Source organism: Necator americanus, chromosome I (genome assembly GCF_031761385.1).
Source record: "Necator americanus strain Aroian chromosome I, whole genome shotgun sequence".
Classification (NCBI taxonomy): domain Eukaryota; kingdom Metazoa; phylum Nematoda; class Chromadorea; order Rhabditida; family Ancylostomatidae; genus Necator; species Necator americanus.
This window is the reverse complement of record NC_087371.1, coordinates 6,212,075-6,237,486: the sequence shown is the minus strand read 5'-3', so window position 1 is coordinate 6,237,486 and position 25,412 is coordinate 6,212,075. Positions and strand designations below refer to the sequence as shown.

At 40.2% G+C, this 25,412-nt stretch overlaps 4 protein-coding genes across 4 annotated transcripts; 2 read left to right on the top strand and 2 right to left on the bottom strand.

Moving 5' to 3' along the window:
* Positions 1 to 1,275: 1,275 nt before the first annotated feature.
* Positions 1,276 to 3,179, top strand: RB195_004702 (uncharacterized protein; the record flags this gene model as incomplete). The annotated part of the gene is made up of 7 exons (XM_064182662.1): positions 1,276 to 1,299; positions 1,373 to 1,445; positions 1,504 to 1,646; positions 1,792 to 1,886; positions 2,754 to 2,847; positions 2,907 to 3,007; positions 3,068 to 3,179. The coding sequence occupies 7 exons, from the start codon at positions 1,276 to 1,278 to the stop codon at positions 3,177 to 3,179; spliced, it is 642 nt and encodes a 213-aa protein (XP_064033929.1).
* A 3,884-nt stretch (positions 3,180 to 7,063) lies between these two features.
* Positions 7,064 to 8,086, bottom strand: RB195_004701 (uncharacterized protein; the record flags this gene model as incomplete). The annotated part of the gene is made up of 1 exon (XM_064182661.1): positions 7,064 to 8,086. One exon carries the CDS (start codon positions 8,084 to 8,086, stop codon positions 7,064 to 7,066), a length of 1,023 nt encoding a protein of 340 aa, XP_064033928.1.
* Positions 8,087 to 8,641: 555 nt separating this feature from the next.
* RB195_004700 (uncharacterized protein) lies at positions 8,642 to 9,028 on the bottom strand (the record flags this gene model as incomplete). Its single annotated transcript, XM_064182660.1, has 1 exon — positions 8,642 to 9,028. One exon carries the CDS (start codon positions 9,026 to 9,028, stop codon positions 8,642 to 8,644), a length of 387 nt encoding a protein of 128 aa, XP_064033927.1.
* A 1,161-nt stretch (positions 9,029 to 10,189) lies between these two features.
* On the top strand, positions 10,190 to 24,768 carry RB195_004699 (uncharacterized protein; the record flags this gene model as incomplete). The annotated part of the gene is made up of 18 exons (XM_064182659.1): positions 10,190 to 10,241; positions 10,537 to 10,679; positions 10,825 to 10,919; positions 11,576 to 11,669; positions 11,729 to 11,829; positions 16,769 to 16,861; positions 17,167 to 17,389; positions 17,446 to 17,717; positions 17,777 to 17,969; positions 19,185 to 19,267; positions 19,407 to 19,506; positions 22,853 to 22,915; positions 22,981 to 23,032; positions 23,095 to 23,237; positions 23,383 to 23,477; positions 24,343 to 24,436; positions 24,496 to 24,596; positions 24,657 to 24,768. The coding sequence occupies 18 exons, from the start codon at positions 10,190 to 10,192 to the stop codon at positions 24,766 to 24,768; spliced, it is 2,109 nt and encodes a 702-aa protein (XP_064033926.1).
* Positions 24,769 to 25,412: the final 644 nt, after the last annotated feature.

The window sequence follows — 25,412 nt, the reverse complement described above, 5'->3', positions numbered from 1 at the left end:
TCCACCACCATAGTTCAAACTAACAACATTTGTTATTTCATTTTATGGTCGGATAATCCTATCCTCCTTTGTTAACACTTCAACTTTGTTTGCACTCGCCACATTCACTTATGGGTACTGCCAATAGAAGGATAAAGGATAAAGTTTCCCAAAATAGCCAGAATTTCCCAAAAATAAAAAAAAAACCCAAAATGTCGAACAAATATAGAATTTAACAAGAAATAATTGTTTAACACTACCAAATCGTTGTTGAAAATGACTAGTGATTTATAGGTAGGGTATTCATATCCTGAAAAGACACAATAATTCGATCACTTCTCTGAACTACTGTGGATTTTAAGGTTGAACCACATCTGTTGTTAAACCAACGCGAAGATAACCACTTCATCAGAAAACTTTCAAATAATCTGCTAAGATGCCTCATGCAAGGGAAATAATAAACAAGATGTTCACACCTGATTCATATTGCAACTGATGGAAAAGTGAGTGCTAATATCCTACGTAAAGAGCAGACTCACTTGTTTTTGGCAACATTCCCTCCTGTGAGACGGTTTCAGTTTCCAGGTTACAGTACAGGTGTTTGAAATGAGTTGTGCAACTTACTGTGTACAATAGACTTGTAGACCCATTCAGCGCTATCGGAGGGGTCTGTTATCCATGTACAATTCCTCTTCGTTACTCAACAAGACAGTGACAATATGCTTCGAATCGAGTTCAGAGCAATGCGGCGTTACCACGAGCAGAATTAGCAGTTCCAGTGTTTCCGTTTCTAATTGTGCTGCGGTACGAAAGTTCGGAAATGATCGCTAATAACTCATGAACATGAAAAACTTATTTGAAATGGACTGAAGTTTTGTGAACAGCTATAAAACCGAACCGCTCAGTTACGATTTCATTGATATCATGCTGTGTGACTCATTGTTGAAATGCTTTCACACGTCTTCTCAAAATTCTCGAGTCCTCCAATTCATAACGAAATGAATGTGCAAAGGAAACGGATTTAGTTTGTAGCTCGTTGGAATGTACAGTGCCACCAAAAAATGGTAAAAGACTAAACCAGCTCACACAATAACTGGTCTTACACCGTTAATTGTCGTATCCTTTGTCGATTCACCTGGAAATTAGGGATATCACCTAGTATTACGGATATTCTGTGCAGATTATGACAGATTAAAATGGTTGGAGGGATACAGCTCGAAAAAGAATACAGTAGTACCTCGGACAAATCGTATATAGGTTACGTGGAATCGATGGAATTCATTCGTCACCTTCGAAATGCAAGCGCTATTCCTCGGCACCGTTAGTTACATTTTCAGTAATTTTGAGTGCCAGATTCCTTGAATGCGTTTCTTCTCAGTTTTTCTTTTTATAGATAGCCATTCTGGCACTTCTAAACTCCGCTCAAGCAACTTCCACCTCCAGTGGTCAGGACAACTTCACCTCCAGTAAGGAACAGCAGCAGAAAATTAGCTACGAATGACGATTTTTATGTGATTATTCTAGAAAAGTGTCGGATACCGGAATTCCCCACTGAGCACATATCGGCGATAGATACATTCTTCTTACAAATTCGTACTTTGGCTGCGAAAGGTGAAAAGTATTCGTCACAAATAACGCTGGGCCCGGGAGGACAAATGTTCGGACTCGTAAGCCACTTCACTCCATTTTCTAAGGAATAAAATAAATAAGCGCTGAAACGTACGTCTTGGGTTCGCAGCCCAGGGAGAGGTCCGGCACCTCTGCGAGTTTCGTTTAATGATTTTCTTGGGGTAAATGTTAATTGTTTTTCAGAGGTTCAGTCATAATCTCTACCGCAAAGCTATGAATGAGATTGAAACTTTCGGCACTTTGAACGCAAGCGAATACGGTCTGTTGAGATTTAACCGGTATGTTGTTCCTACTTCTCATTTGAATAGATTTCCGTAGTCCTCTCATCTACAGGGTGGACCACATGAAGTGCGACGGAAAAAATTACTCACAACTTTCCATCAATCAATCCAAATAGAAAATATTTTTTTCTATTCAATAGTCACAACATTCTATTCTATGTCCACACAACACCCACAGAATAACTTTCAGTGCAAGCAACCAATCTCTTTCGGGAATTTTTGAGGATACGCGCAATCATTTCCCTTGTCCTATCCCCAATTCAGGGATCTTTTCAGCAAATCCACCCACTTATGCTCAAAAGAACAGGATCTTTGACGAGAATCCCTCTAGAAACTCTCTCTAGAATCGGCTAGAAATCAATATCCAAAGGATTGAGATGGTGCGAATTTGACGGGGAAACACCTTCACCCAGGAATCCGAAAAATCAGTCCCACACCTCTCCAGTGTCCTCTTTCGCAGAGGACTGCGCACAATCTCGCAGGAAGGTCCAGTCAGTGCCCTTACCGGTTTCTTTGGCCCAGGAAATCTCCGGATTTCCCATAGCTCGTCACACTTCAGGTTTACCACCCTATACTTGCACAGCGGTCTTTTCGGGGCATCGATAGCAAAGAAAACAGATAGTCTTTGAGCGAATATCTTTCCTAGTGCCGCTGGCTTTGTAGATGTGTTTGTTGGATGACAGATAATTTGTACGTAAAAGTTTTTGATCTCCTTAATCAATGAGATAATAAGGATTGTGCACGCTACTACTACTCTATAGCTCAGCTTTCCTATTACTTAATTCTTTTCGTTCCTTCTCTTTTTACCACGTGAAAGAGAGAAATAAAGGGAAAAATTACATCAAACAAACTTTGAACATTCAGAACATTCAACTATAACGATGCCTATGAAGGTAAATATACTGCTGTGGACGGCCTAGCAAACCTCTTGGAAACTATCGAGCCAGTCAAGAATCAGGTGGTGCTATTAATCATTTTTACACTGCAAAATAGTAAATTCCGTCTCAATCCCTTCAGATGATATATCCAAATGCAACAGCATACGGATGTGGAATGACAGTTTTCCCGAAGGAAAATAACGAATGTGAAATGTATGTTGTGTGCGTCTTTGACAAAAGGTATGCGCTTCTGTTATGCAGGTCGTGGGTTTCATGTCGTAAATGGTTGGTATATTCCAGTGCTCCGAAGCCTTATACAATGCGAGGCGACCCTTGTATGGAGGACAAGGATTGCCCCCAAGGATTGAAACCTGCGAAATGTATCGTCCCTCTGTGTCACGTTAAAGAGTGAAAAACGGTCATTTCATGCGAAGTTTCTCTGTTTCATTCCGTTCGTCATTGTGGAATTTTTATGAATGAAGAAATGCATGTTATTTGAATACGTTTTAAATAATCTAAGATTTCAAGCTCAACAACATAATTCATTTCAGCAGTTGGGAAAAATCCTCCGAAGAAAAAAGTAAACAAATAAATTTTAAGAGTACTAAATACCACAATAAATATGAATTAATAGAGCAAGAAATTAAACACTTTTACCTTAATTCTTCAGGAAATTTGAGAAGAATCCCGAGGTTCTGGACCCGTATCAGGTCTACTGTAGCTACCATGAAAATGTTGAGACGAATTTAAAACTAGCGAATCTAAATTTAGCTCAAGCTACTCTCATTAAATGTATGAAATTGAATTGGAGTCAGAAAAGCAGACAGCAAAGCACTTTTGAAAAGCATCTGATTGAATTTAAGAGGAATTTTTCTGATTTGATGATTATTTCGTAGATGATCATCATTCACGGCTGTCCTCAACACTCTTCTTCGTGAAAATCAATGTTCGTGGGGTGTGTTCGTTGAAAAGCAAATTTGCACAAGTCCTCCCAGCGCCTACAGAATTCATAGGGCACAACCATTATGCTCAATCAGGTCTGTCAGAGAAAAATGCGGCACGGAGTCATTTCATTCGTTTCAGTTCAATTCATGAGCTTTTTTCTTCTATACGTTCAAAATTTAAATTCAAATTACACTATTATTATTTGTATATTTGTTTCATTTATAAATTTTTATATTTATTATAAGTCTTCCTTTCTTGTTCTTCGAATTTACCTGAAGCTTACGACCGCTCATGAGTTCTTTCTTCTATACATTCAAATTAAACTTTTCTGAAACTCTGAAATTTACTTGATATTTACGCCTCGCTTATCCATAAAAATGATCTGTGTGGAATTTTGTGTGGACTCATTGCACTCAACACATAGGGTTGGAATCACCTCAGAAGGATCGGAATCACCTGAGATCACTTTTTTGTTTGGCAAAATAAGGAGGTGGAGTTCAGAAGGAAGAAATGATGGAATAAAGGCAGTAAAGTAGTTCAGAAATTGTTCGTGTTCCATTTTGAAGTCAGAGTAGAGAAATTTTCAGCCTTTTTAGAATCCAACTCACTCTCTTTCTTCCTCACTTCAGATAACCGCTTAAACGCGTTGATGAAATAATTCATCCTTGCAGTTGTGCTGCTCCTATCTTGCTAGTTTTTTTTTAATCGTACATCATTGTTCTAACGTGAGGAAACGATCGGTAAAAATTCTGGAGGTCATGCTATCTATTATTACGAGTACACATAAGTTGTATAATAAGTTAAGCTAAGTTAGTTAAGTAAGTTTAGATGCACTAAGAAAATGTTTTTTTCTTCATTGCGAAGAGAGAATTCAAGAAAAAAGAAAAAGTAAATGTTTTGTCTTTAAAAGAAGGACAGTACCGGTACCCAATAAAAATTTGCTCACACACAAGTGCATCGAGTTGCAGAAATGCATTTCCACTCGTTTTAGCGCTGGAAGTGTTTTGTAACAAACGGTTGGCTCCCAAACCGAAGTGTCGTTGACCGAGTTTGCGTCGGTAAATTGACTAAATGATATTCGACAACAGGATTGGAAAAAAAAAGTTTTCCGATGGGTTAGGTTTCCATCATACTTGCCTTGCGAGGGATGTGGACACAGGCCTTGATTCATCATGGAGAAGGTCCATAGAACTCCCATTTAGGTGCGAACCAATTTTATTGATTTCTTCAAGAAAGACAACCATAGAAAAGCTGCTGCGGATAAGACGGATTTGATGTCTTTAAAAATGTATCTTGCATAAAATATTCTCGATATATTTTCTCTGCACACATATTTTATGTAATCTCGTCCGCCCCTTCGACATTTCACAACAATTATTTTGGTGAAACATATTCATTATAGAAGGAACAGGTAGAGTGCGGTTATCCACCACCACAGTTCAAATTAACCACATTTGTTACTTTATTTTATGGTCGGATAATCCTATCCTCCTTTGTTAACACTTCAACTTTGTTTGCACTCGCCACATTCACTTATGGGTACTGCCAATAGAAGGATAAAGGATAAAGTTTCCCAAAATAGCCAGAATTTCCCAAAAATAAAAAAAAAACCCAAAATGTCGAACAAATATAGAATTTAACAAGAAATAATTGTTTAACACTACCAAATCGTTGTTGAAAATGACTAGTGATTTATAGGTAGGGTATTCATATCCTGAAAAGACACAATAATTCGATCACTTCTCTGAACTACTGTGGATTTTAAGGTTGAACCACATCTGTTGTTAAACCAGCGCGAAGATAACCACTTCATCAGAAAACTTTCAAATAATCTGCTAAGATGCCTCATGCAAGGGAAATAATAAACAAGATGTTCACACCTGATTCATATTGCAACTGATGGAAAAGTGAGTGCTAATATCCTACGTAAAGAGCAGACTCACTTGTTTTTGGCAACATTCCCTCCTGCGAGACGGTTTCATTTTCCAGGTTACAGTACAGGTGTTTGAAATGAGTTGTGCAACTCACTGTGTACAATAGACTTGTAGACCCGTTCAATGCTATCGGAGGGGTCTGTTATCCATGTACAATTCCTCTTCGTTACTCAACAAGACAGTGACAATATGCTTCGAATCGAGTTCAAAGCAATGCGGCGTTACCACGAGCAGAATTAGCAGTTCCAGTGTTTCCGTTTCTAGTTGTACTGTGGTACGAAAGTTCGGAAATGATCGCTAATAACTCATGAACATGAAAAACTTATTTGAAATGGACTGAAGTTTTGTGAACAGCTATAAAACCGAACCGCTCAGTTACGATTTCATTGATATCATGCTGTGTGACTCATTGTTGAAATGCTTTCACACGTCTTCTCAAAATTCTCGAGTCCTCCAATTCATAACGAAATGAATGTGCATAGGAAACGGATTTAGTTTGTAGCTCGTTGGAATGTACAGTGCCACCAAAAAATGGTAAAAGACTAAACCAGCTCACACAATAACTGGTCTTACACCGTTAATTGTCGTATCCTTTGTCGATTCACCTGGAAATTAGGGATATCACCTAGTATTACGGATATTCTGTGCAGATTATGACAGATTAAAATGGTTGGAGGGATACAGCTCGAAAAAGAATACAGTAATACCTCGGACAAATCGTATATAGGTTACGTCGAATCGATGGAATTCATTCGTCATCTTCGACATGAAAGCGCTATTCCTCGGCATCGTTAGTTACATTTCCAGTTATTATGAGCGCCAGATTCCTTGAATGCGTTTCTTCTCAGTTTTTCTTTTTATAGATAGCCATTCTGCCACTTCTAAACTCCGGTCAAGCAACTTCCACCTCCAGTGGTCAGGACAACTTCACCTCCACTGGTCCCAACAACGTCACCTCCACTGGTCCCGACAATCTTACCTCCAGTAATCACTACAACCTCACCTCCAGTAAGGAACAGAAGCAGAAAATTAGCTACGAATGACGATTTTTATGCGATTGACTTACTTGACTTAATCGGCGAGCTGTTGTCATCGCCTGATGCGATTACCCGCATCTTCGCCGAGGTGTGCCGTCCTTGAACATAGCTCTACCCAAGCTTCTCGATCTTCTCCGAGAGCTTGCACATAATCAATCCATTCATTGCTATTCCATATTCTGGGAAACCTTACATCTCGCCTGAACTGCCTATCCACGCCGAGTGTCCTCAGGTCCTCTTTCACCACCTCAGTCCAGAACTTCCGTTTTCGGCCAGCTGACTTCTTCTAGCTCGAACCCGACGAACTCCTCAAAACTCGTTGAACAAGGCGATCTGCCGGTCTCCTTAATGTATGATCAAAGAAGCGAAGACGATTTAATTTAGATGTTGGTGATGGGGGTCGAACACAGGCATTTCGTTAAGGAGTTAAATGCAGAAGTCGCCTTAGCGCATCTTTGCTGAACATCTCTCTCGTAGCTGCCATTGTTCTTCAGCGTACAGCCTAGGTAACAGAACTCATCGACGAGTTCTATCGGTTGTCCGTCCACCTTAATTCCCGTTCGAGGTCTCGAAGAGATCCACATCTGCTTGCATTTATCAGGGCGTAGGCGTAGTCCATAGGCTGCAGCCAGCTTCGATACAAGGTTGACAACATGTTGAAGTTTCGTACTGCTTTCCGCGAATATAACGGCATCGTCGGCATACTCGAGGTCAGTCAAGGGGCACCCTGATGGTGTTAAGACAATGTCGGCAGGACACTGGTCGACTGTTCTTCGCATAATCTCGTCGATGGCGAAGTTGAACAGGAAGGGTCCTGCCACTGCCCCTCGTTTTAATCCAGTTACCACTTCAAACGGTGTTGTACATCCGGCTGGTGTTCGAACTGCAGCAGTTGTTCGTTGATTCATGTCATCAAGCAAGCGAACGAACTTTCCTGGTACTCCATCGGCGCGGAGCGCGTTGAGAAGACCTCGATAAGGAGAGTCAAACGCGGCTTCAAAGTCCAGAAACGCTAGTTGCATTGGCTTTGAATACCGCTGCCAGATTTCGATCACTCTCCTGACGATGAACACCTGGTCAATCGTAGATCGGCCAGGACGAAAGGCTGCTTGCTCGTCGCGCGTTGTTTCTTCGCGATGTTTAATGAGTCGGTCCAGGATAATGCGCTCCAGTACCTTGTACATAACACGCAGCAAAGAGATTCCTCGATAATTCCTGGGGTCCGTGACGGATAACTTCTTGTGGAGAGGAATTATGATAGCATGTCTCCACGAATAAGGTATCCTTTCGTCTGTCCATATTGAACGGATGATCTTTGTCATCTCACGAATCCCAGACGGAGGAAGATATCTTAGCATTTCTGCGCTTATTCCGTCGTCTCCATCAGATTTTCCATTCTTCATTTTTTGAATACAGACCAGGACATCCGACTCGGTCGGTGGCTCCTCGTTATGTCGGTCTATGAACGTGTTCGAGTCCAGGAGCTGACGGTGCTAGCCGTTTCAGCAAAGTCTTGAAGTGTTCCTTCCAAATTGGAAGGGTTCACCGACAGCTACCCCATTAGCAGTGTTGAGGACAGCGGTACATCTTTTCATTTTGCCGATACACGGTTTTAGAAGAGCATAGGCTTTCTTCCCACGCCTGTCCTCTCACGCCTTCTCAAACTCCATCGCTCATGACGTCCACTCGTTATCGCGGTCTTGTTGCAGTTGAGCTTCCTTCTAAGGCGCTTTTCTTGGTCGAAGTCACCAGCGCTGCGCGCGACACATACAGAATTGTATATGGATTTTGTTTCCGCAGATGCAAAGGCAAACTTCTTCCGCGGCAAAAGAACCGGGAGCGTTTTCCTTGCAGCGTCCTGGATGCACTTTTTGAAGGAATCCCCATTGCTAAGCTTCTTCGTGGTCTGTACTCCAACATGAATGGACACACGTTGGGGGATTTTCGTTCTGCATTCTTCATCTTTCAGACTTGCATGTCGATTTTCGGTTGAAGAGGATCTCCTCGGTTTCTCTTGTGAAACCGTATCTTGAAGCTGAGAAGAACTGGACGGTGGTCAGAGGCGAACGCGACGTCCCAAACAGCTCTAGATTTTCACGCTCCGCTGCATAGTACCATTTTCCTAGCAAATCGGATTGCTGTTTGAGTCCCATCTTCGCATTTGCGTCGATTCCGACAATGACCACCTGCTGGCTTGGTATTTTAGACATCAACGCATTGAGTTGATCATAGAGTACGTCCTTACTGTTGTTCTCAGCGGTTTCCGTAGGTGCATGAGCACTTACGATCCAGAGTTTACGTCCTCTGCGAACCCGCAGTCGTAGAAAGGCGCATCTAGACGGCATTGAGCCAAATTTTGCTCCACCAGGTTCTTGTAATTGTTCCTCACAGCTATCGCTCAGCCACCTACTTTGTTCTCATCAGCATCGCCGGAGTATATGGTGTAATTTTCGATGCTAATGACGGGCCGATCTCTCATGCGTGTTTCCTGCAGCGCAGCAAAAGGCACACAGAAATATCGCAGAAATCTGGATAGTCGGTGTGCTGGACGACTACACCTTTTGCAGTGTACAACACCGCCACTAACTTGTGTCCCAAAATCCGCCGCCGACGGATTAATCCGTCGCAAACCGTCGGAATTCTTTGAAGTGGTCAAAATCAAATTTTGAAAGTACCATTCGAAAGTAAATGAGTCGCTGATTTCAAATATACTTCGAGAACTTACTTTTGACAAATGTGTGGCCTGAAAGCGGGCAAAGTTTCCTTAAGCCCCGTTAATTACTTTCATACCTCCGCAATCCTGCCACTGGCATATCTCGCGGATACATCTGCACGGAAGGAAGGGGTGTTCAGAGGATTTCCGCTTATTTCTCGGAATTGGACGAATTGTTTATTACATCCGCAATTGGGAGGTTATTTAGAGCATTTTGGTACCCCACATCATATGTTGGTACGTAATTTCCATTCTCTTAAGAAATTCACGAAAGTGTTCCATCGAAGATTAATAAAAAGCCATACTTTCCAAGCTGTGAAAAATCTCCGCGGAAAGTTTCCAGCAAACAACTTGCACTTGACAATAGTTTATATTGTAAGCTTCTAGCTTTGAAAATGTCTAGTTTTTTTCAGTGTCAAACTTACAACATTACTCTATCGTTATTTGGTCCAATTTTTGAGCAGCTGTCAACGGCATAGAATTAACGCTTAAGCCTCGCGATTCAGTGCTTGCTTAGAACTCTCCTTTCCTTTTCGAGAAATGAATTAGGCGCCAACATTGAATGAGAGTTGGTCATGGTTTTCGAGTGACCCAATTGGAGAGAATTTTCGTCTGTTTTCACAAAACAGAAATTTTTGCAGCCTCTATGAATTTTTTCAGTACCTCAAATACCCAGTTCTTCTCACAAAGAGACGCTCTTTCAAATGATGTTGAATTCACTTTTGTTTACAAACTTCAAAATTTCAACACTGATTCCGCCCTCTTGTAGAGCAGGCGATATTCTATAGCTGGAATGGTTATTGCGGCCCAGGCACGGTCTGCCAGGCATCTCACACCTTCGATAGGTGAGTCCTCTGGCGATTCGGCGCCACAGAGAGACAACAATGTTTGAACATAAATGAACAGTGAAAATAATTCTAAAGAGTTCTCAGTCATCAGAACTAAAAAAAAGAAATCAGAAAAAACAGAACTTCTTCTTTTTCTTCCCTCTCCTCTTATTTTTGTTTCTTGGTGTAGTTTCGTCAGTCATTTTTTTTTCCAGGCCGTTTCGAATTAACACTGCTGTTTTTAGAAATAAGAACTGTGTAAAATTCTGGTCACCGTTCTCGTGTATGCGGCCCTTTTATGTGATTATTTTAGAAAAATGTCGGATACCGGAATTCCCCGCCGAGCACATGTCGGCGATAAATACATTCTTCTTACAACTTCGTAGTTTGGCTGCGAAAGGTGAAAAGTACCCGCCACAAATAACGCTGGGCCCGGGAGGACAAATGTTCGGACTCGTAAGCCACTTCACTCCATTTTCTAAGGAGTAAAATAAATAAGCGCTGAAACGTACGTCTTGGGTTCGCAGCCCAAGGAGAGGTCCGGCACCTCTGCGAGTTTCGTGGAATAATTTTTTTGGGGTAAATGTTAATTGTTTTTCAGAGGTTCAGTTATACTCTCTACCGCAAAGCTATGAATGAGATTGAAACTTTCGGCACTTTGAACGCAAGCGAATACGGTCTGTTCAGATTTAACCGGTATGCTGTTCTTACTTCTCATTTGAATAAATTTCCGTAGTCCTCTCATCTATAGGGCCCACATGAAGTGCGACGGAAAAAAATTACAACTCTCTATAAATCAATTCAAATAGAAAATATTTCTTTTCTATTCAATATTCACAACATTCTATTCTATGTCCACACAACACCCACAGAATAACTTTCAGTGCAAGCAGCCAATCTCTTTCGGGAATTTTTGAGGATACGCGCAATCATTTCCCTTATCCCATCCCCAATTCAGGGATCTTCTCAGCAAATCCACCGAATTATGCCCAAAAGAACGGGCTCTTTGAATCGACCAGAAATCAATATCCAAAGTATCGAGATCGTGCAAATTTGACGGAAATCTCCAGATTGCCCATAGCTAAGGGAAAAAAATAAGGAAAACAGATAGTCTTTGAGCGAATATCTTTCCTTGTGCCGCTGGCTTTGTAGATGTGTTTGTTGGATGACAGATAATTTGTACGTAAAAGTTTTTGATCTCCTTAATCAATGAGATAATAAGGATTGTGCAAGTCAGCGCTACTACTCTATAGCTCAGCTTTCCTATTACTTAATTCTTTTCCTTCTCCTTTTACCACGTGAAAGAGGGAAATAAAGGGAAAAATTACATCAAACAAACTTTGAACATTCAGAACATTCAACTACAGCGATGCCTATGAAGGTAAATATACTGCTGTGGACGGCCTAGTAAACCTCTTGAAAACTGTCGATGCAGTCAAGTATCAGGTGGTGCTATTAATCATTTTTACACTGCAAAATAGTAAATTCCGTCTCAATCCCTTCAGATGATATATCCAAATGCAACAGCATACGGATGTGGAATGACAGTTTTCCAGAAGGAAAATAACGAATGTGAAATGTATGTTGTGTGCGCCTTTGACAAAAGGTATGCGCTTCTGTTATGCAGGTCGTGGGTTTCATGTCGTAAATGGTTGGTATATTCCAGTGCTCCGAGTTTTTATATAATGGAAGGCGACCCTTGTATGGAGGACAAGGATTGCCCCCAAGGATTGAAACCTGCGAAATGTATCGTCCCTCTGTGTCACGTTAAAGAGTGAAAAACGGTCATTTCATGCGAAGTTTCTCTGTTTCATTCCGTTCGTCATTGTGGAATTTTTATGAATGAAGAAATGCATGTTATTTGAATACGTTTTAAATCATCTAAGATTTCAAGCTCAACAACACAATTCATATCAGCAGTTGGGAGAAATCCTCCGAAAAAAAGTAAACAAATAAATTGCAGGAGTACTAAATACCACAATAAATGAAATAATATAAAAGAAATTAAATTTTTACCTTATTTCTCCAGGAAATTTGAGAAGAATCCCGAAGTTCTGGACCCGTATCGGGTCTACTGTAGCAATCATGGAAATGTTGAGACGAATTTAAATTTAACGCGAGCTATTTTCAGTAAATATATGATATTAAGTTGAATTCAGAAAAACAGACAGCAAAGTACATTTGAAAAGCATCTGATTGAATAGGAGAGGAATTTTTCTGATTTGATGATTATTTCGTAGATGATCACCATTCACGGCTGTCCTCAACACTCTTCTTCGTGAAAATCCATGTTCGTGTGGTGTGTTCGTTGAAAAGCAAATTTGCACAAGTCCTCCCAGCGCCTATAGAATTCGTAGGGCACAACCATTATGCTCAATCCGGTCTGTCAGAGAAAAATGCGGCCCCGAGTCATTTCATTCGTTTCAATTCCATTCATGAGCTTTTTTCTTCTATACATTCAAATTACAATATTATTATTTGTATAATTGTTTTATTTATAAATTTTTATATTTATTATAAGTCTTCCTTTCTTGTTCTTCGAATTTACCTGAAGCTTACGACCGCTCATGAGTTTTTTCTTCTATACATTCAAATTAAACTTTTCTGAAACTCTGAAATTTACTTGATATTTACGCCTCGCTTATCCATAAAAATGATCTGTGTGGAATTTTGTGTGGACTCATTGCACTCAACACATAGGGTTGGAATCACCTCAGAAGGATCGGAATCACCTGAGATCACTTTTTTGTTTGGCAAAATAAGGAGGTGGAGTTCAGAAGGAAGAAATGATGGAATAAAGGCAGTAAAGTAGTTCAGAAATTGTTCGTGTTCCATTTTGAAGTCAGAGTAGAGAAATTTTCAGCCTTTTTTAGAATCCAACTCACTCTCTTTCTTCCTCACTTCAGATAACCGCTTAAACGCGTTGATGAAATAATTCATCCTTGCAGTTGTGCTGCTCCTATCTTGCTAGTTTTTTTTTAATCGTACATCATTGTTCTAACGTGAGGAAACGATCGGTAAAAATTCTGGAGGTCATGCTATCTATTATTACGAGTACACATAAGTTGTATAATAAGTTAAGCTAAGTTAGTTAAGTAAGTTTAGATGCACTAAGAAAATGTTTTTTTCTTCATTGCGAAGAGAGAATTCAAGAAAAAAGAAAAAGTAAATGTTTTGTCTTTAAAAGAAGGACAGTACCGGTACCCAATAAAAATTTGCTCACACACAAGTGCATCGAGTTGCAGAAATGCATTTCCACTCGTTTTAGCGCTGGAAGTGTTTTGTAACAAACGGTTGGCTCCCAAACCGAAGTGTCGTTGACCGAGTTTGCGTCGGTAAATTGACTAAATGATATTCGACAACAGGATTGGAAAAAAAAAGTTTTCCGATGGGTTAGGTTTCCATCATACTTGCCTTGCGAGGGATGTGGACACAGGCCTTGATTCATCATGGAGAAGGTCCATAGAACTCCCATTTAGGTGCGAACCAATTTTATTGATTTCTTCAAGAAAGACAGCCATAGAAAAGCTGCTGCGGATAAGACGGATTTGATGTCTTTAAAAATGTATCTTGCATAAAATATTCTCGATATATTTTCTCTGCACACATATTTTATGTAATCTCGTCCGCCCCTTCGACATTTCACAACAATTATTTTGGTGAAACATATTCATTATAGAAGGAACTGGTAGAATGCGGTTATCCACCACCACAGTTCAAATTAACCACATTAGTTACTTCATCTTGCCTGCCGCTGCTATCGACGTTTTAAAGCATATTAATCATGACCACGCAAATATGGAGGAAACAAAAAATGTAAGGTCTTTTTTCCTCAGTGTTGTTCTCCTTTGTTTTGCTTCACGAATGTTTCCTTCGAGTAGAATTTTGACAATCACATTAGTCTGTAAAAATTCAAACTGAATATGTAAAGATAGCTTGGAAGGGTTTTATCGAAGTTATGCTATGCGTTCTTGGTGAAAACTTGCACTGAGCACCCTCTACCGTACGCGATAAGCTCCCTTGATCCTAAATCCCTAATCTCTTTTCTTCCTTTCACTAGTTTTTTCGTGTAAGAGTGCATAAATAGAAGTCTATGCACAGTCTTTCTCCATTTGTTTCATCAATTGCTTCGCTCCTAGGGTGCCTCTAAGGCACCCTAGGAGCGAAGCAATTGATGAAACATAGATACCGTAACGAAGGACGGCGAGAAATTACGAGAAGAGCCCCATTCCTTTATCTGAAAGTTGCTATTAGTGTTTGCATTCCTCAACTTTCCTGCCGACGACGATTTCTGGAGGCATGCGCGTATTTTACCGACCGTGATCGGACTGTGCGTCGAACGCGTCGCGTCACTCGCCACGTTTTGACCCGACTGTATATTTGTGAGTGTATTAGGGTCAAAACGACATGAAGCACGGTGCAGCCGCGCCGCAATCGCTTACGCAGCTGCACCGGGTTTCATGTCGCTTGGTCCGACAATGCCGTGTTATCTCTTAAAGCTACTTTTGATCCACAATAACCATACTGTAAGCTAGACAATAGTGTATCTAAAGCACTTCAACACATTCTATAAGAAAATGTTTACGTTCCTAGCCACACGTAAGCAGTGATGTCTAAAATGGTGATCAAGAAATGTTGTAACTTTTTGTCAGTTTTTTTTTTGTCGATCACTATCATTTTATCCCTTGAAAATGGTTCACAGTGGGCTCACGGGCAATTTTTTTTGTTTGTTTTTTGGTAATGACTATCAGCGAAAATTTGGAAGTTGACGTGAGATGATTAACTTGGTTTCTAGAATCACGGATTTTTCCCCGCTGCCATTTTCACATTGGCCATTTCTCTTCATCTTCGTATATATTCATTCCGTTACATATAGCATTAATGAAATTCGATCCAGGACCGCCTTCTCAGCGTCCTGACACCGAACAACAATTCATCTACAAATGGGGGTATTCATGTGCAAAACAAGGTACTATCTTCACGTTTTGTTTGTCGACTTCGTAATACTTAGAATTTTTTGAATTTCTTAAGCAGACAAATGGTGCATCAAACGGTAATTTGTTTCCGCTGCAGTTTGTCACTGTTGAAGACAGGTATGTGACCTGATTGATCTCTATTTTGAAAATTTTCTTGCAATGTCCAAGTTCTAGTGCCTCCTCGCGTTCCACTTCACCACTACCGCCTCAAATGCCGTCACCAACCGCTGGCGCAGTGCCGGCATTCGCATCGACAGCGGGTCATATAGCAACGTCAACGGCATCATATGTGTCCATGGCCGGCCCATCCACGAATTCATCACCTCATTCGGTCGTATCGAATGCTGCTCAATCGGGTGGAATGTCTAGTTCTTTTCCGCATAAAGACGACAATATTTTCCTGTTACACCGGATTACCATCAGATGCATGTTCACATATCAACGTATGTTTACATCGTTGTTATATGCAATTAATTCCTCTAGCTTGTTCGAAAAACTGAACCAGAGCTTCTCTGGTCAAGCTTGCACACATGTTAAATTGTTTGTTCTTACACATAATTGTGTAATCACTGCAAATGCAGCACATCTGGGGCTGTATGCATACGATTCCCTGCTCGAAAATGCTCTCTAACCCTCTCTCGTGGAAATATTCTTCAAAGAGAAGGCTGGGGAGGAAGTGTACACACATCTCAGGGAGCAGGGGAGGGGAAATTCAGTTGAAGAAGGCACTTAACGCGCTCTTATTTCTGGACGTTCTCTGTTACTTTTTTCTGTTAGTAACCTTAGTTTACATGTCATAGATCTTCTAAGACTAATGCTTAAGTCTTAGGTCCTCGACTGACTTTGTTATTTACTTCCAGAAATAAGAGCGCGACTGAGTGCTCCTCCCCCAACTACTTTTTACCCTCAGAGGGCTTGGGCTCGGAAAACGAACTAGGTGGGAAGCGGTAAGGGTACGGATTACGTTAATATATGATGTATGTTTCTGTACAAGTTGTAATGAATACCTCATTACTTCTCTCAACGGGATTCATTTCATTCATAGTTCATAGACGGATTTCTTATGAAATAATAGACTGGTACAATGAATTAAGTTGTTTTGAATAACAGCCGGTTTTCTCCGACTCCTGTTTTCTGCTGCTTTGCACTCCATTACACATGCTGCCTTTTTGTTATTCCAAGTTCCTGAATTTGCCGGATACCTATTTTGGTTCATTTCCTTTTCATACATACTTTCTGGCAATTCAAATACGTTTTAAATGAACACTAGTGATTTTTTTCTTTAAAATTCACACGGAGTATGCGCTTGATACGTTCCCTGAACTCTGGAGGAGTTCCCCAAATTCAACTCTAGCTGTAGGTGGAGTTGTGTGATCATTTCATACAACTTAGGAGCAGTGATACGCGTACGTCCGTTGACTAGTTTCTTCTCACGACTTACCTGTTTTATTATCTGACTTTGCGCGTCTGAAAACGCCTGTATTCTGTGGAAGTGACGCGTAGAAATAACATTTTAACAACACTCCTTACCTTATGTTTTTATCGTATTACTCTTTAGCTCGTTTTCAGAACACCGTATACAGCAGATTTTTATCAGCCACAAGTTCGATCACAGCAGGGGAACTACAAACCGTCAATCTATATCGAACGTGGTTCGGAAAGGTGAGCGGTTTAAAGGGAAATGTAAGTAGAAACAGGCAGCTTTTAAAGATATTAATTCCCGACATGGGAGACTAATAGAAGTGAATACTGCCAGTGACTAATAAAAACTACTCTTTCATGTTTTATTGTATATATTTCCTTTATTTTTCATTGTGTATCTCCATTGTATATTATTTTGAAGTACTTCCAAAACTTGGTCGTTTTTCTGTGAAAGTTACCTACAGAATAGAACAAATCGACATTCGAAAAGCTGCAACGCTACGCAATAGCAATTTTTTTTTCAATGATTCTTTTCCTTGATTCAGACCAGTTATGAAGCAACATTATGTGGTGAGGGACACATATAAGAGCCCACTGGACTCATCAATGTCTGCTCCTATGGGGCAGTCCACATTTCACGTTCAAATAGGAGGAGTTCCACCACATATTAGGCGATACGGCCAGCAAAATCATCCTGTTATTCGAACTATGTTTAGTGCTGCCCCACTAAAGAGTATTTTGAACATTAACGTCTCACCAATAAACGCTGTAAGTACCATCATTTATTTAAAAAAAATAGATGTTCTATTTCATCCATTATTAAGGTTACCGATACAAGAGCGTACCGACTGGATGTCGCCGGAAGAGACGGTGTCTCTTCCGTTCATGGAATTCCTGGACAAATCACCGGAGTGCAGAACATTATGGTTGATCCAGACATGTCTCATCGAGGATATATTGGCTACGAAGATGAGCTGCGTCCAAAACATCCAACCAACGACGTCATGCCGTCCACATCCAAAGAACAGTCAATGCCTGTGAGACATGATCGACTTGAGCGCACTTACGGTGTCGCGCTGCAGCATCCAGCTACGAGGTCGGCTTCTGTCGTATTTGCCAATATATGAAGATTTTTCTCTATGTTTTTTCTTCTAGAACAGAAACATCTCAAAATTCTGTGACTCGATGTACATCACCTTTGCCGGAGTCCATTTGTAGTCGTTTGAAGCAACAAAAATATGAGAAATATATGAAACCTTGCAAACCGCGAATGTTTTGCTTCTTCATGGAACAGCACGTTGAACGACTCCTTGCTCAATACAAAGAACGCATGAAACGAGCACATCAGGTATATTTCACAAGTAAAAATTAGTTGTTATATATGTTTTGAGTAGTTGTTTTGAGTTTTGAGTAGTTTTATATATGTTTTATATACTTTGTTTCATTAATTTTCACTTTGGATTCAACTCCAATATGATTTTGCGCGGAAGAAATTACAGGGAATTTCGTCGTACTATTCCTTACACGTAAGCATATTTTGAACTACTTCAGTGCTGCTTGCTTTTTAAATGCGCAAAAATTACTTCCCGGTACCTTTAATACAACTGTAACCATAATTTCGCAAACGATTCGAATTAGGTCTGTAATGTTAAACCCTTTCACAGCAGAATGTATTATTGTACCGCGACGATTAGGAATACTCGGAGAGTGGTGTTTGGCGGAGAGATTAGGGCAAATCAAAATTGTCCTATAATTAACTCTCAACAGCTGTTCTGGCTTTGAACCAAGGTATTTGAAATGGGACATAGTCGGGTCAAAATAGCATGAAACTCCACACAATTGCGAAAGCGGCTGCACCCGAAGCGGTGTGATGGGGTGGTCCCAGCTCGACCCGCTTCGAGCGCTGCCGCCTACGCAGCTGCACTGAGTTTCATGTCGTTTTGACCCAACTATATTACACCGTTGGAATTGATGTGCGCAGCAAAGCTGAAGAAATCATCTTCATTAACGAAAGCCTCTTACACAGATTCGGCGCACGAAATCAGTGGAGTAATATTATTAGTAAGCGTATAGTCGGATTGAAACGGCATTAAGCACGATGCAATTGCTTAAACGCTTGCGATCGAAGTGCCGCGGTGAAATCGAGATGGGACCATCGCGAGCTCCAGCAATGTACGGTGATAGCAGTGGTCCTCTCTCGATACTAACCGCTGCGCTCCACCGCATCGCTTCGAGAGCAACCGCTTGCGCAACTGCACAGTTTTTCATGCCGTTTTGACTCTACTACACGACATATCATTCCCTCAATGTAATCGTAATGCGCTCGCTAAAGATGAGTTAACGTGTCATCTCTCTGTCACACATCATCTAAAATAAGAGTTTCATTAATGAACTCCAGCCAGACCGAAAAAACTGGTCATGTTGTATTTGATTTTCAACTCATCTCCCCCTAACATACGTACAAATAACTACTTCCTTATGCAAAAAATGATAGTTAAGCATGTATTGAAGAAGAAATCCCTCCGTTTACTCTTGATTTCTTCATGTAATTGATCATTTTTAGTTACAACGAGAAATGGAAGCCGCAAATCTACCGGAATCAATGAAGCAGAAAATGTTGGATTTTTTGCAGCAAAAAGAGTCCAGGTAAAGTTTTCTAGATGCTCTGAAAATGCGCTTCAGGAATTCATGGTTGTGTCATGATTTCTTTTCTAATAACGGCGTGTTCCCGATCATAAGTTTATGCAAAACACTTTCACAACTGCGAATTTTCTTATTTCGCCAGGTTCATGCGACTACGACGGCAGAAAATGAATAAAGATATGTTTGAAGTACTGCAACATATAGGTGTTGGTGCGTTCGGTCGGGTATCCCTCGTTAAAAAGGTGAGTTCCTCATTTTTTCCCGTTGATTAAAATAATTTCCTATTCAAATTACTTGCGGCAGGATTGAAGAGGAACTGCACCTTGCATTTGTGTTAAATGTTTTTTTCCGTTTGATGCAGTTTTTTTGAAACTATATTATATTTTCTTTACATTCTGAAAGGGGTAGAGAACCTAGTAATCTTCACACAGTGAGGCAGTTAAGAGTCTGTTACAAATTTTGAAGTGGCTTGAAGAAAGGAGACTCCCCGGTAATCTCATGGTGGTCTTCATCGTGTTTATTTTTAGATTCTCATGGATATATCTACGTAATTATCAGTAGCTTTACGTCCTATAGCTTCATTTTATGTATTGTAAAATGGTGCTTCTTAAATCTTACGGCGCTTATTTTTGTTGTTGGGGCAGGGGTAGTATCATTGTTCTTCCCGCTTTTGATAATCCCTCAGTGGACTTAATTTTTCTATTCGTTTCTTTTTGATTCGATCCAGTAGTGACCTTCCCGTTTCTCCGATGTTGTATTGTTGCCGCAACCCCACACAAAATCAAGCAAATGACATGTGAGCTCGTGTAATTTTCTCTTTTCTCCTCCGAACATTTCTTGCAATATTGCTCTGAATGCTGCATCATTTGGGGGTTTATTGAAGGTCGACGAACATATGAATGTTTGTTCATGTTGGCAAAAGAAGAGGTGTAAGCCGTCACACTATCTTTAGAATCAAATAGTAACCAAATAATAAGTGCAGGTTCTGTTTCCATAGAGTCGTATTTCGATATTCGCGCTCACTGTACCAAGCTATGCTACAGTTACCATTACTAATTAATGGGAAGAATTTTCTTTGATATAAAACTTTGCGTTTGGTATAAAATCAACATTTAATGTTCGCTAATGTTAACTTAATTGTATCTTGCGAAGGCAGTTCATCCTAAAGTTTTCTCTTCTGCAGAGAAGTCTTTACAGAAGGACTCTGGTCAAGTGTATGCCATGAAAAGCCTTCCCGTCTTCCAGCGGAATATGTATCGAAAGCAAAGCATGAATGGGCCGACATGAGAAGGATCGACGATAGATGGACTAAAAAAAAACGCTAGAGTGGGTCCAAAAGACCCTAAATGCCCTCGAGGGAGATTCCGACGAGATGGGCCAGCTGTCACACATTATTGGGTGCTGAGAGTGAGAGTGAAACAAACTGGTACGAACCGTTAACGAATGGTGCGAGGATTATTCGCCCATAAAATCAAACAACAAATTATCGTGTAGTTAATCTTAAGAGTGGATTATCCACTGCTCCTCTTTCTCTAATGAACATGTTTCACCAAAACAATTATTTCGAAATATTGTGGATGCGAACGAGATTACTCGCAATAGGTGCAAAGAGTGGTTTTATGTTCACGATGTACTGCAATAAAAAAGATGCCATGAACAAGGCTCGTATACAGTAAAATTCTTCCAGTTGGACAAATGCCTACCAGCAGAAACAGTTGCCTTGGTCAAATACCGGTACCCAATAAAGAGTAGCTCGCACACAAGAGCATCGAGTTGCGGAAATACGTTTCCAGTCGTTTTAGCGCTTGAAATGTTTTGTAACAAATGGTTGGCTCCCAAAACGAAGTGTCGCTGCCCGAGTTTGCGTCGGTAAACTGACTAAATGATATTCAACAACAAGATTGGAAAAAAGTTGCCGATGGGTTAGGTTTCCATCATACTTGTCTTCCCAGGGATGTGGGCACAGAGCTTGATTCATCATAAAGAAGGTCGATAGAACTCCCATTTAGTTGCCAACAATTTCATTGATTTTCTTCAAGAAGGACAGCCATAGAAAAATTGTTGCGGATAAGACGATGGAATGACGATGCAAGAAACGGATTCGATGTCTTTAAAAATGCATCTTGTCATGAAATATTCTCGATATATTTTCTCTGCACACATATTTTACGTAATCTCGTCCGCCCCATCGACATTTCACAACTATTATTTTGATGAAACATATTCATTATAGAAGGAACAGGTAGAGTGCAGTTATCCACCAGCACAGTTCAAATTAACAACATTTGTCATTTCATTTTATGGTCGGATAATCCTATCATCCTTTGTTAACACTTCAACTTTGTTTGCACTCGCCACATTCACTTATGGGTACTGCCAATAGAAGGATAAAGGATAAAGTTTCCCAAAATAGCCAGAATTTCCCAAAAATAAAAAAACCCAAAATGTCGAACAAATATAGAATTTAACAAGAAATAATTGTTTAACACTACCAAATCGTTGTTGAAAACGACTAATGATTTATAGGTACGGTATTAAATCCACATATCCGAAAAAGACCCATAAATAATTCGATCACACCTCTCTGTATTGCTGTGGATTTTAAGGCTGAAGCACATCTATTGTTAAATCAGTGCGAAGATAACAACTTTGTCAGAAAGCTTTCAAATGATCTGCTAAGATGCCTCATGCAAGGGAAATAATAAACAAAATGTTCACACCTGATCTATATTGCAATTGACGGAAAAATGAGTGCTAATATCCTACACAAAGGGTACACTCACTAGTTTTAAGAAACATTCATTTTTTTCATTCTCATTTTTCCGTCAATTGCAATATAGATCAGGTGTGAACATCTTGTTTATTATTTCTCTTCCCTCCTGCGAGACGGTTTCATTTTCCAGGTTACAGTACAGGTGTTTGAAATGAGTTGTGCAACTCACTGTGTACAATAGACTTGTAGACCCGTTCAATGCTATCGGAGGGGTCTGTTATCCATGTACAATTCCTCTTCGTTTCTCAACAAGACAGTGACAATATGCTTCGATTCGAAATGAGTTCAAAGCAATGCGGCGTTACCACGAGCAGAATTAGCAGTTCCAGTGTTTCCGTTTCTAGTTGTACTGTGGTACGAAAGTTCGGAAATGATCGCTAATAACTCATGAACATGAAAAACTTATTTGAAATGGACCGAAATTTCGTGAACAGCTAGAAAACCGAGCCACTCGGTTATGATTTCATTGATATCATGCTGTGTGACTCATTGTTGAAATGCTTTCACATGTTTTCTCAAAATTCTCGAGTCCTCCAATTCATAGCGAAATGAAAGTGCATAGGAAACGGATTTAGTTTGCAGCTCGTTGGAATGTGCAGTGCCACCAAAAAAAATGGTAAAGGACTAAACCAGCTCACACAGTAACTAGTCTTACACCATTATTTGTCATATCCTTTGTCGATTCACCTGGAAATTAGGGATATCGCCTAATATTGCGGATATTCTGTGCAGATTACGACAAACGACAAATTGAAACGGTTGGAGTGATACAGCTCGAAAAAAATGCAGTAATACCTCCGACAAATCGTATATAGGTTACGTCGAATCGATGGAATTCATTCGTCACCTTCGACATGAAAGCGCTACTCCTCGGCATCGTTAGTTACATCTCCAGTAATTTTGAGCGCCAGATTCCGTTTCTTCTCAGTTTTTCTTTTTATAGATAGCCAATCTGGCACTTCTAAACTCCGCTCAAGAAGCTTCCACCTCCAGTGGTCAGCAAGGAACAGCAGCAGAAAATTAGCTACGAATGACGATTTTTATGTGATTATTTTAGAAAAGTGTCGGATACCGGAATTCCCCGCCGAGCACATATCGGCGATAGATACATTCTTCTTACAAATTCGTACTTTGGCTGCGAAAGGTGAAAATTATTCGACAGAAATATCGCTGGGCCCGGGAGGACAAATGTTCGGACTTGTAAGCCACTTCACTCCATTTTCTAAAGAGTAAAATAAATAAGCGCTGAAACGTACGTCTTGGGTTCGCAGCTCAGGGAGAGATCCGGCACCTCTGCAAGTTTCGTGGAATAATTTTTTTGGGGTAAATGTTAATTGTTTTCCAGAGGTTCAGTCATAATCTCTACCGCAAAGCTATGAGTGAGGTTGAAACTTTCGGCACCTTGAACCCAACCGAATACGGTCTGTTCAGACTTAACCGGTATGCTGTTCTTACTTCTCATTTGAATAAATTTCCGTAGTCCTCTCATCTATAGGGCCCACATGAAGTGCGACGGAAAAAATTACTCATAACTTTCCATCAATCAGTCCAAATGGGAAGTATTTTTTTTTCTATTGAATAGCCACAACATTCTATTCTGAGTCCACACAACACCCACAGAATAACTTTCAGTGCAAGCAACCAATCTCTTTCGGGAATTTTTGATTATACGCGCAATCATTTCCCTTGTCTCATCCCCAATTCAGAGCTCTTTTCAGCAAATCCACCGACTTATGCTCAAAAGAACGGGCTCTTTGCTCTAGAATCGAGAATCAGAAATCAATATCCAAAGGATTGAGATCGTGCGAATTTGACGGGGGAAACACCTTCACCCAGAAATCCGAAAAATCAGTCCCACACCTCTCCAGTGTCCTCTTTCGCAGAGGACTGGCGCACATTCTCGCAGGAAGGTCCAGTCAGTGCCCTTACCGGTTTCTTTGGCCCAGAAAATCTCCGAATTTCCCATAGCTAGCCACACTTCATGTTCATGTGGACCACCCTATACTTGCATAGCGGTATTTTCGGGGCGTCGATAACAAAGAAAACAGTCAGACAGATAGCCTTTGAGCGAATATCTTTCCTTGTGCCGCTGGCTTTGTAGATGTGTTTGTTGGATGACAGATAATTTGTACGTAAAAGTTTTTGATCTCCTTAATCAATGAGATAATAAGGATTGTGCAAGTCAGCGCTACTACTCTATAGCTCAGCTTTCCTATTACTTAATTCTTTTCGTCCCTTCTCCTTTTACCACGTGAAAGAGAGAAATAAAGGGAAAAATTACATCAAACAAACTTTGAACATTCAGAACATTCAACTATGACGATGCCTATGAAGGTAAATATACTGCTGTGGACGGTCTAGCAAACCTCTTGGAAACTATCAAGTCAGTCAAGAATCAGGTGGTGCTATTAATCATTTTTTCACTGCAAAATAGTAAATTTCGTCTCAATCCCTTCAGATGATATATCCAAATGCAACAGCATACGGATGTGGAATGACAGTTTTCCCGAAGGAAAATAACGAATGTGAAATGTATGTTGTATGCATCTTTGACAAAAGGTATGCGCTTCTGTTATGCAGGTCGTGGGTTTCATGTCGTAAATGGTTGGTATATTCCAGTGCTCCGGAAAATTATACAATGCAAGGCGACCCTTGTAAGGAGGACAAGGATTGCCCCCAAGGATCGACACCTGCGAAATGTATCGTTCCTTTGTGTCACAGTCAAGAGTGAAAAACGGTCATTCCATGCGAAGTTTCTCTGTTTCATTCCGTTCGTCATTGTGGAATTTTTACGAATGAAGAAATGCATGTTATTTGAATACGTTTTAAATCATCTAAGATTTCAAGCTCAACAACACAATTCATTTCAGGAGTTGGAAAAAATCGTCCGAAAAAAAATAAACAAATAAATTGCAAGAGTACTAAATACCACAATAAATGAATTAATGTAACAAGAAATTAGATTTTTACCCTAATTCTCCAGGAAATTTGAGAAGAATCCCGAAGTTCTGGACCCGTATCGGGTCTACTGTAGCTATCATGGAAATGTTGAGACGAATTTAAATTTAGCGCGAGCTACTCTCATTAAATGTATGATATTAAGTTGAATTCAGAAATACAGACAGCAAAGTACATTTGAAAACCATCTGATTGAATTGGAGAGGACTTTTTTTGATTTGATGATTATTTCGTAGATGATCATCATTCATGGCTGTCCTCAACACTCTTCTTCGTGAAAATCCATGTTCGTGTGGTGTGTTCGTTGAAAAGCAAATTTCCACAAGTCCTCCCAGCGCCTATAGAATTCGTAGGGCACAACCATTATGCTCAATACGGTCTGTCAGAGAAAAATGCGGACAGGAGTCATTTCATTCG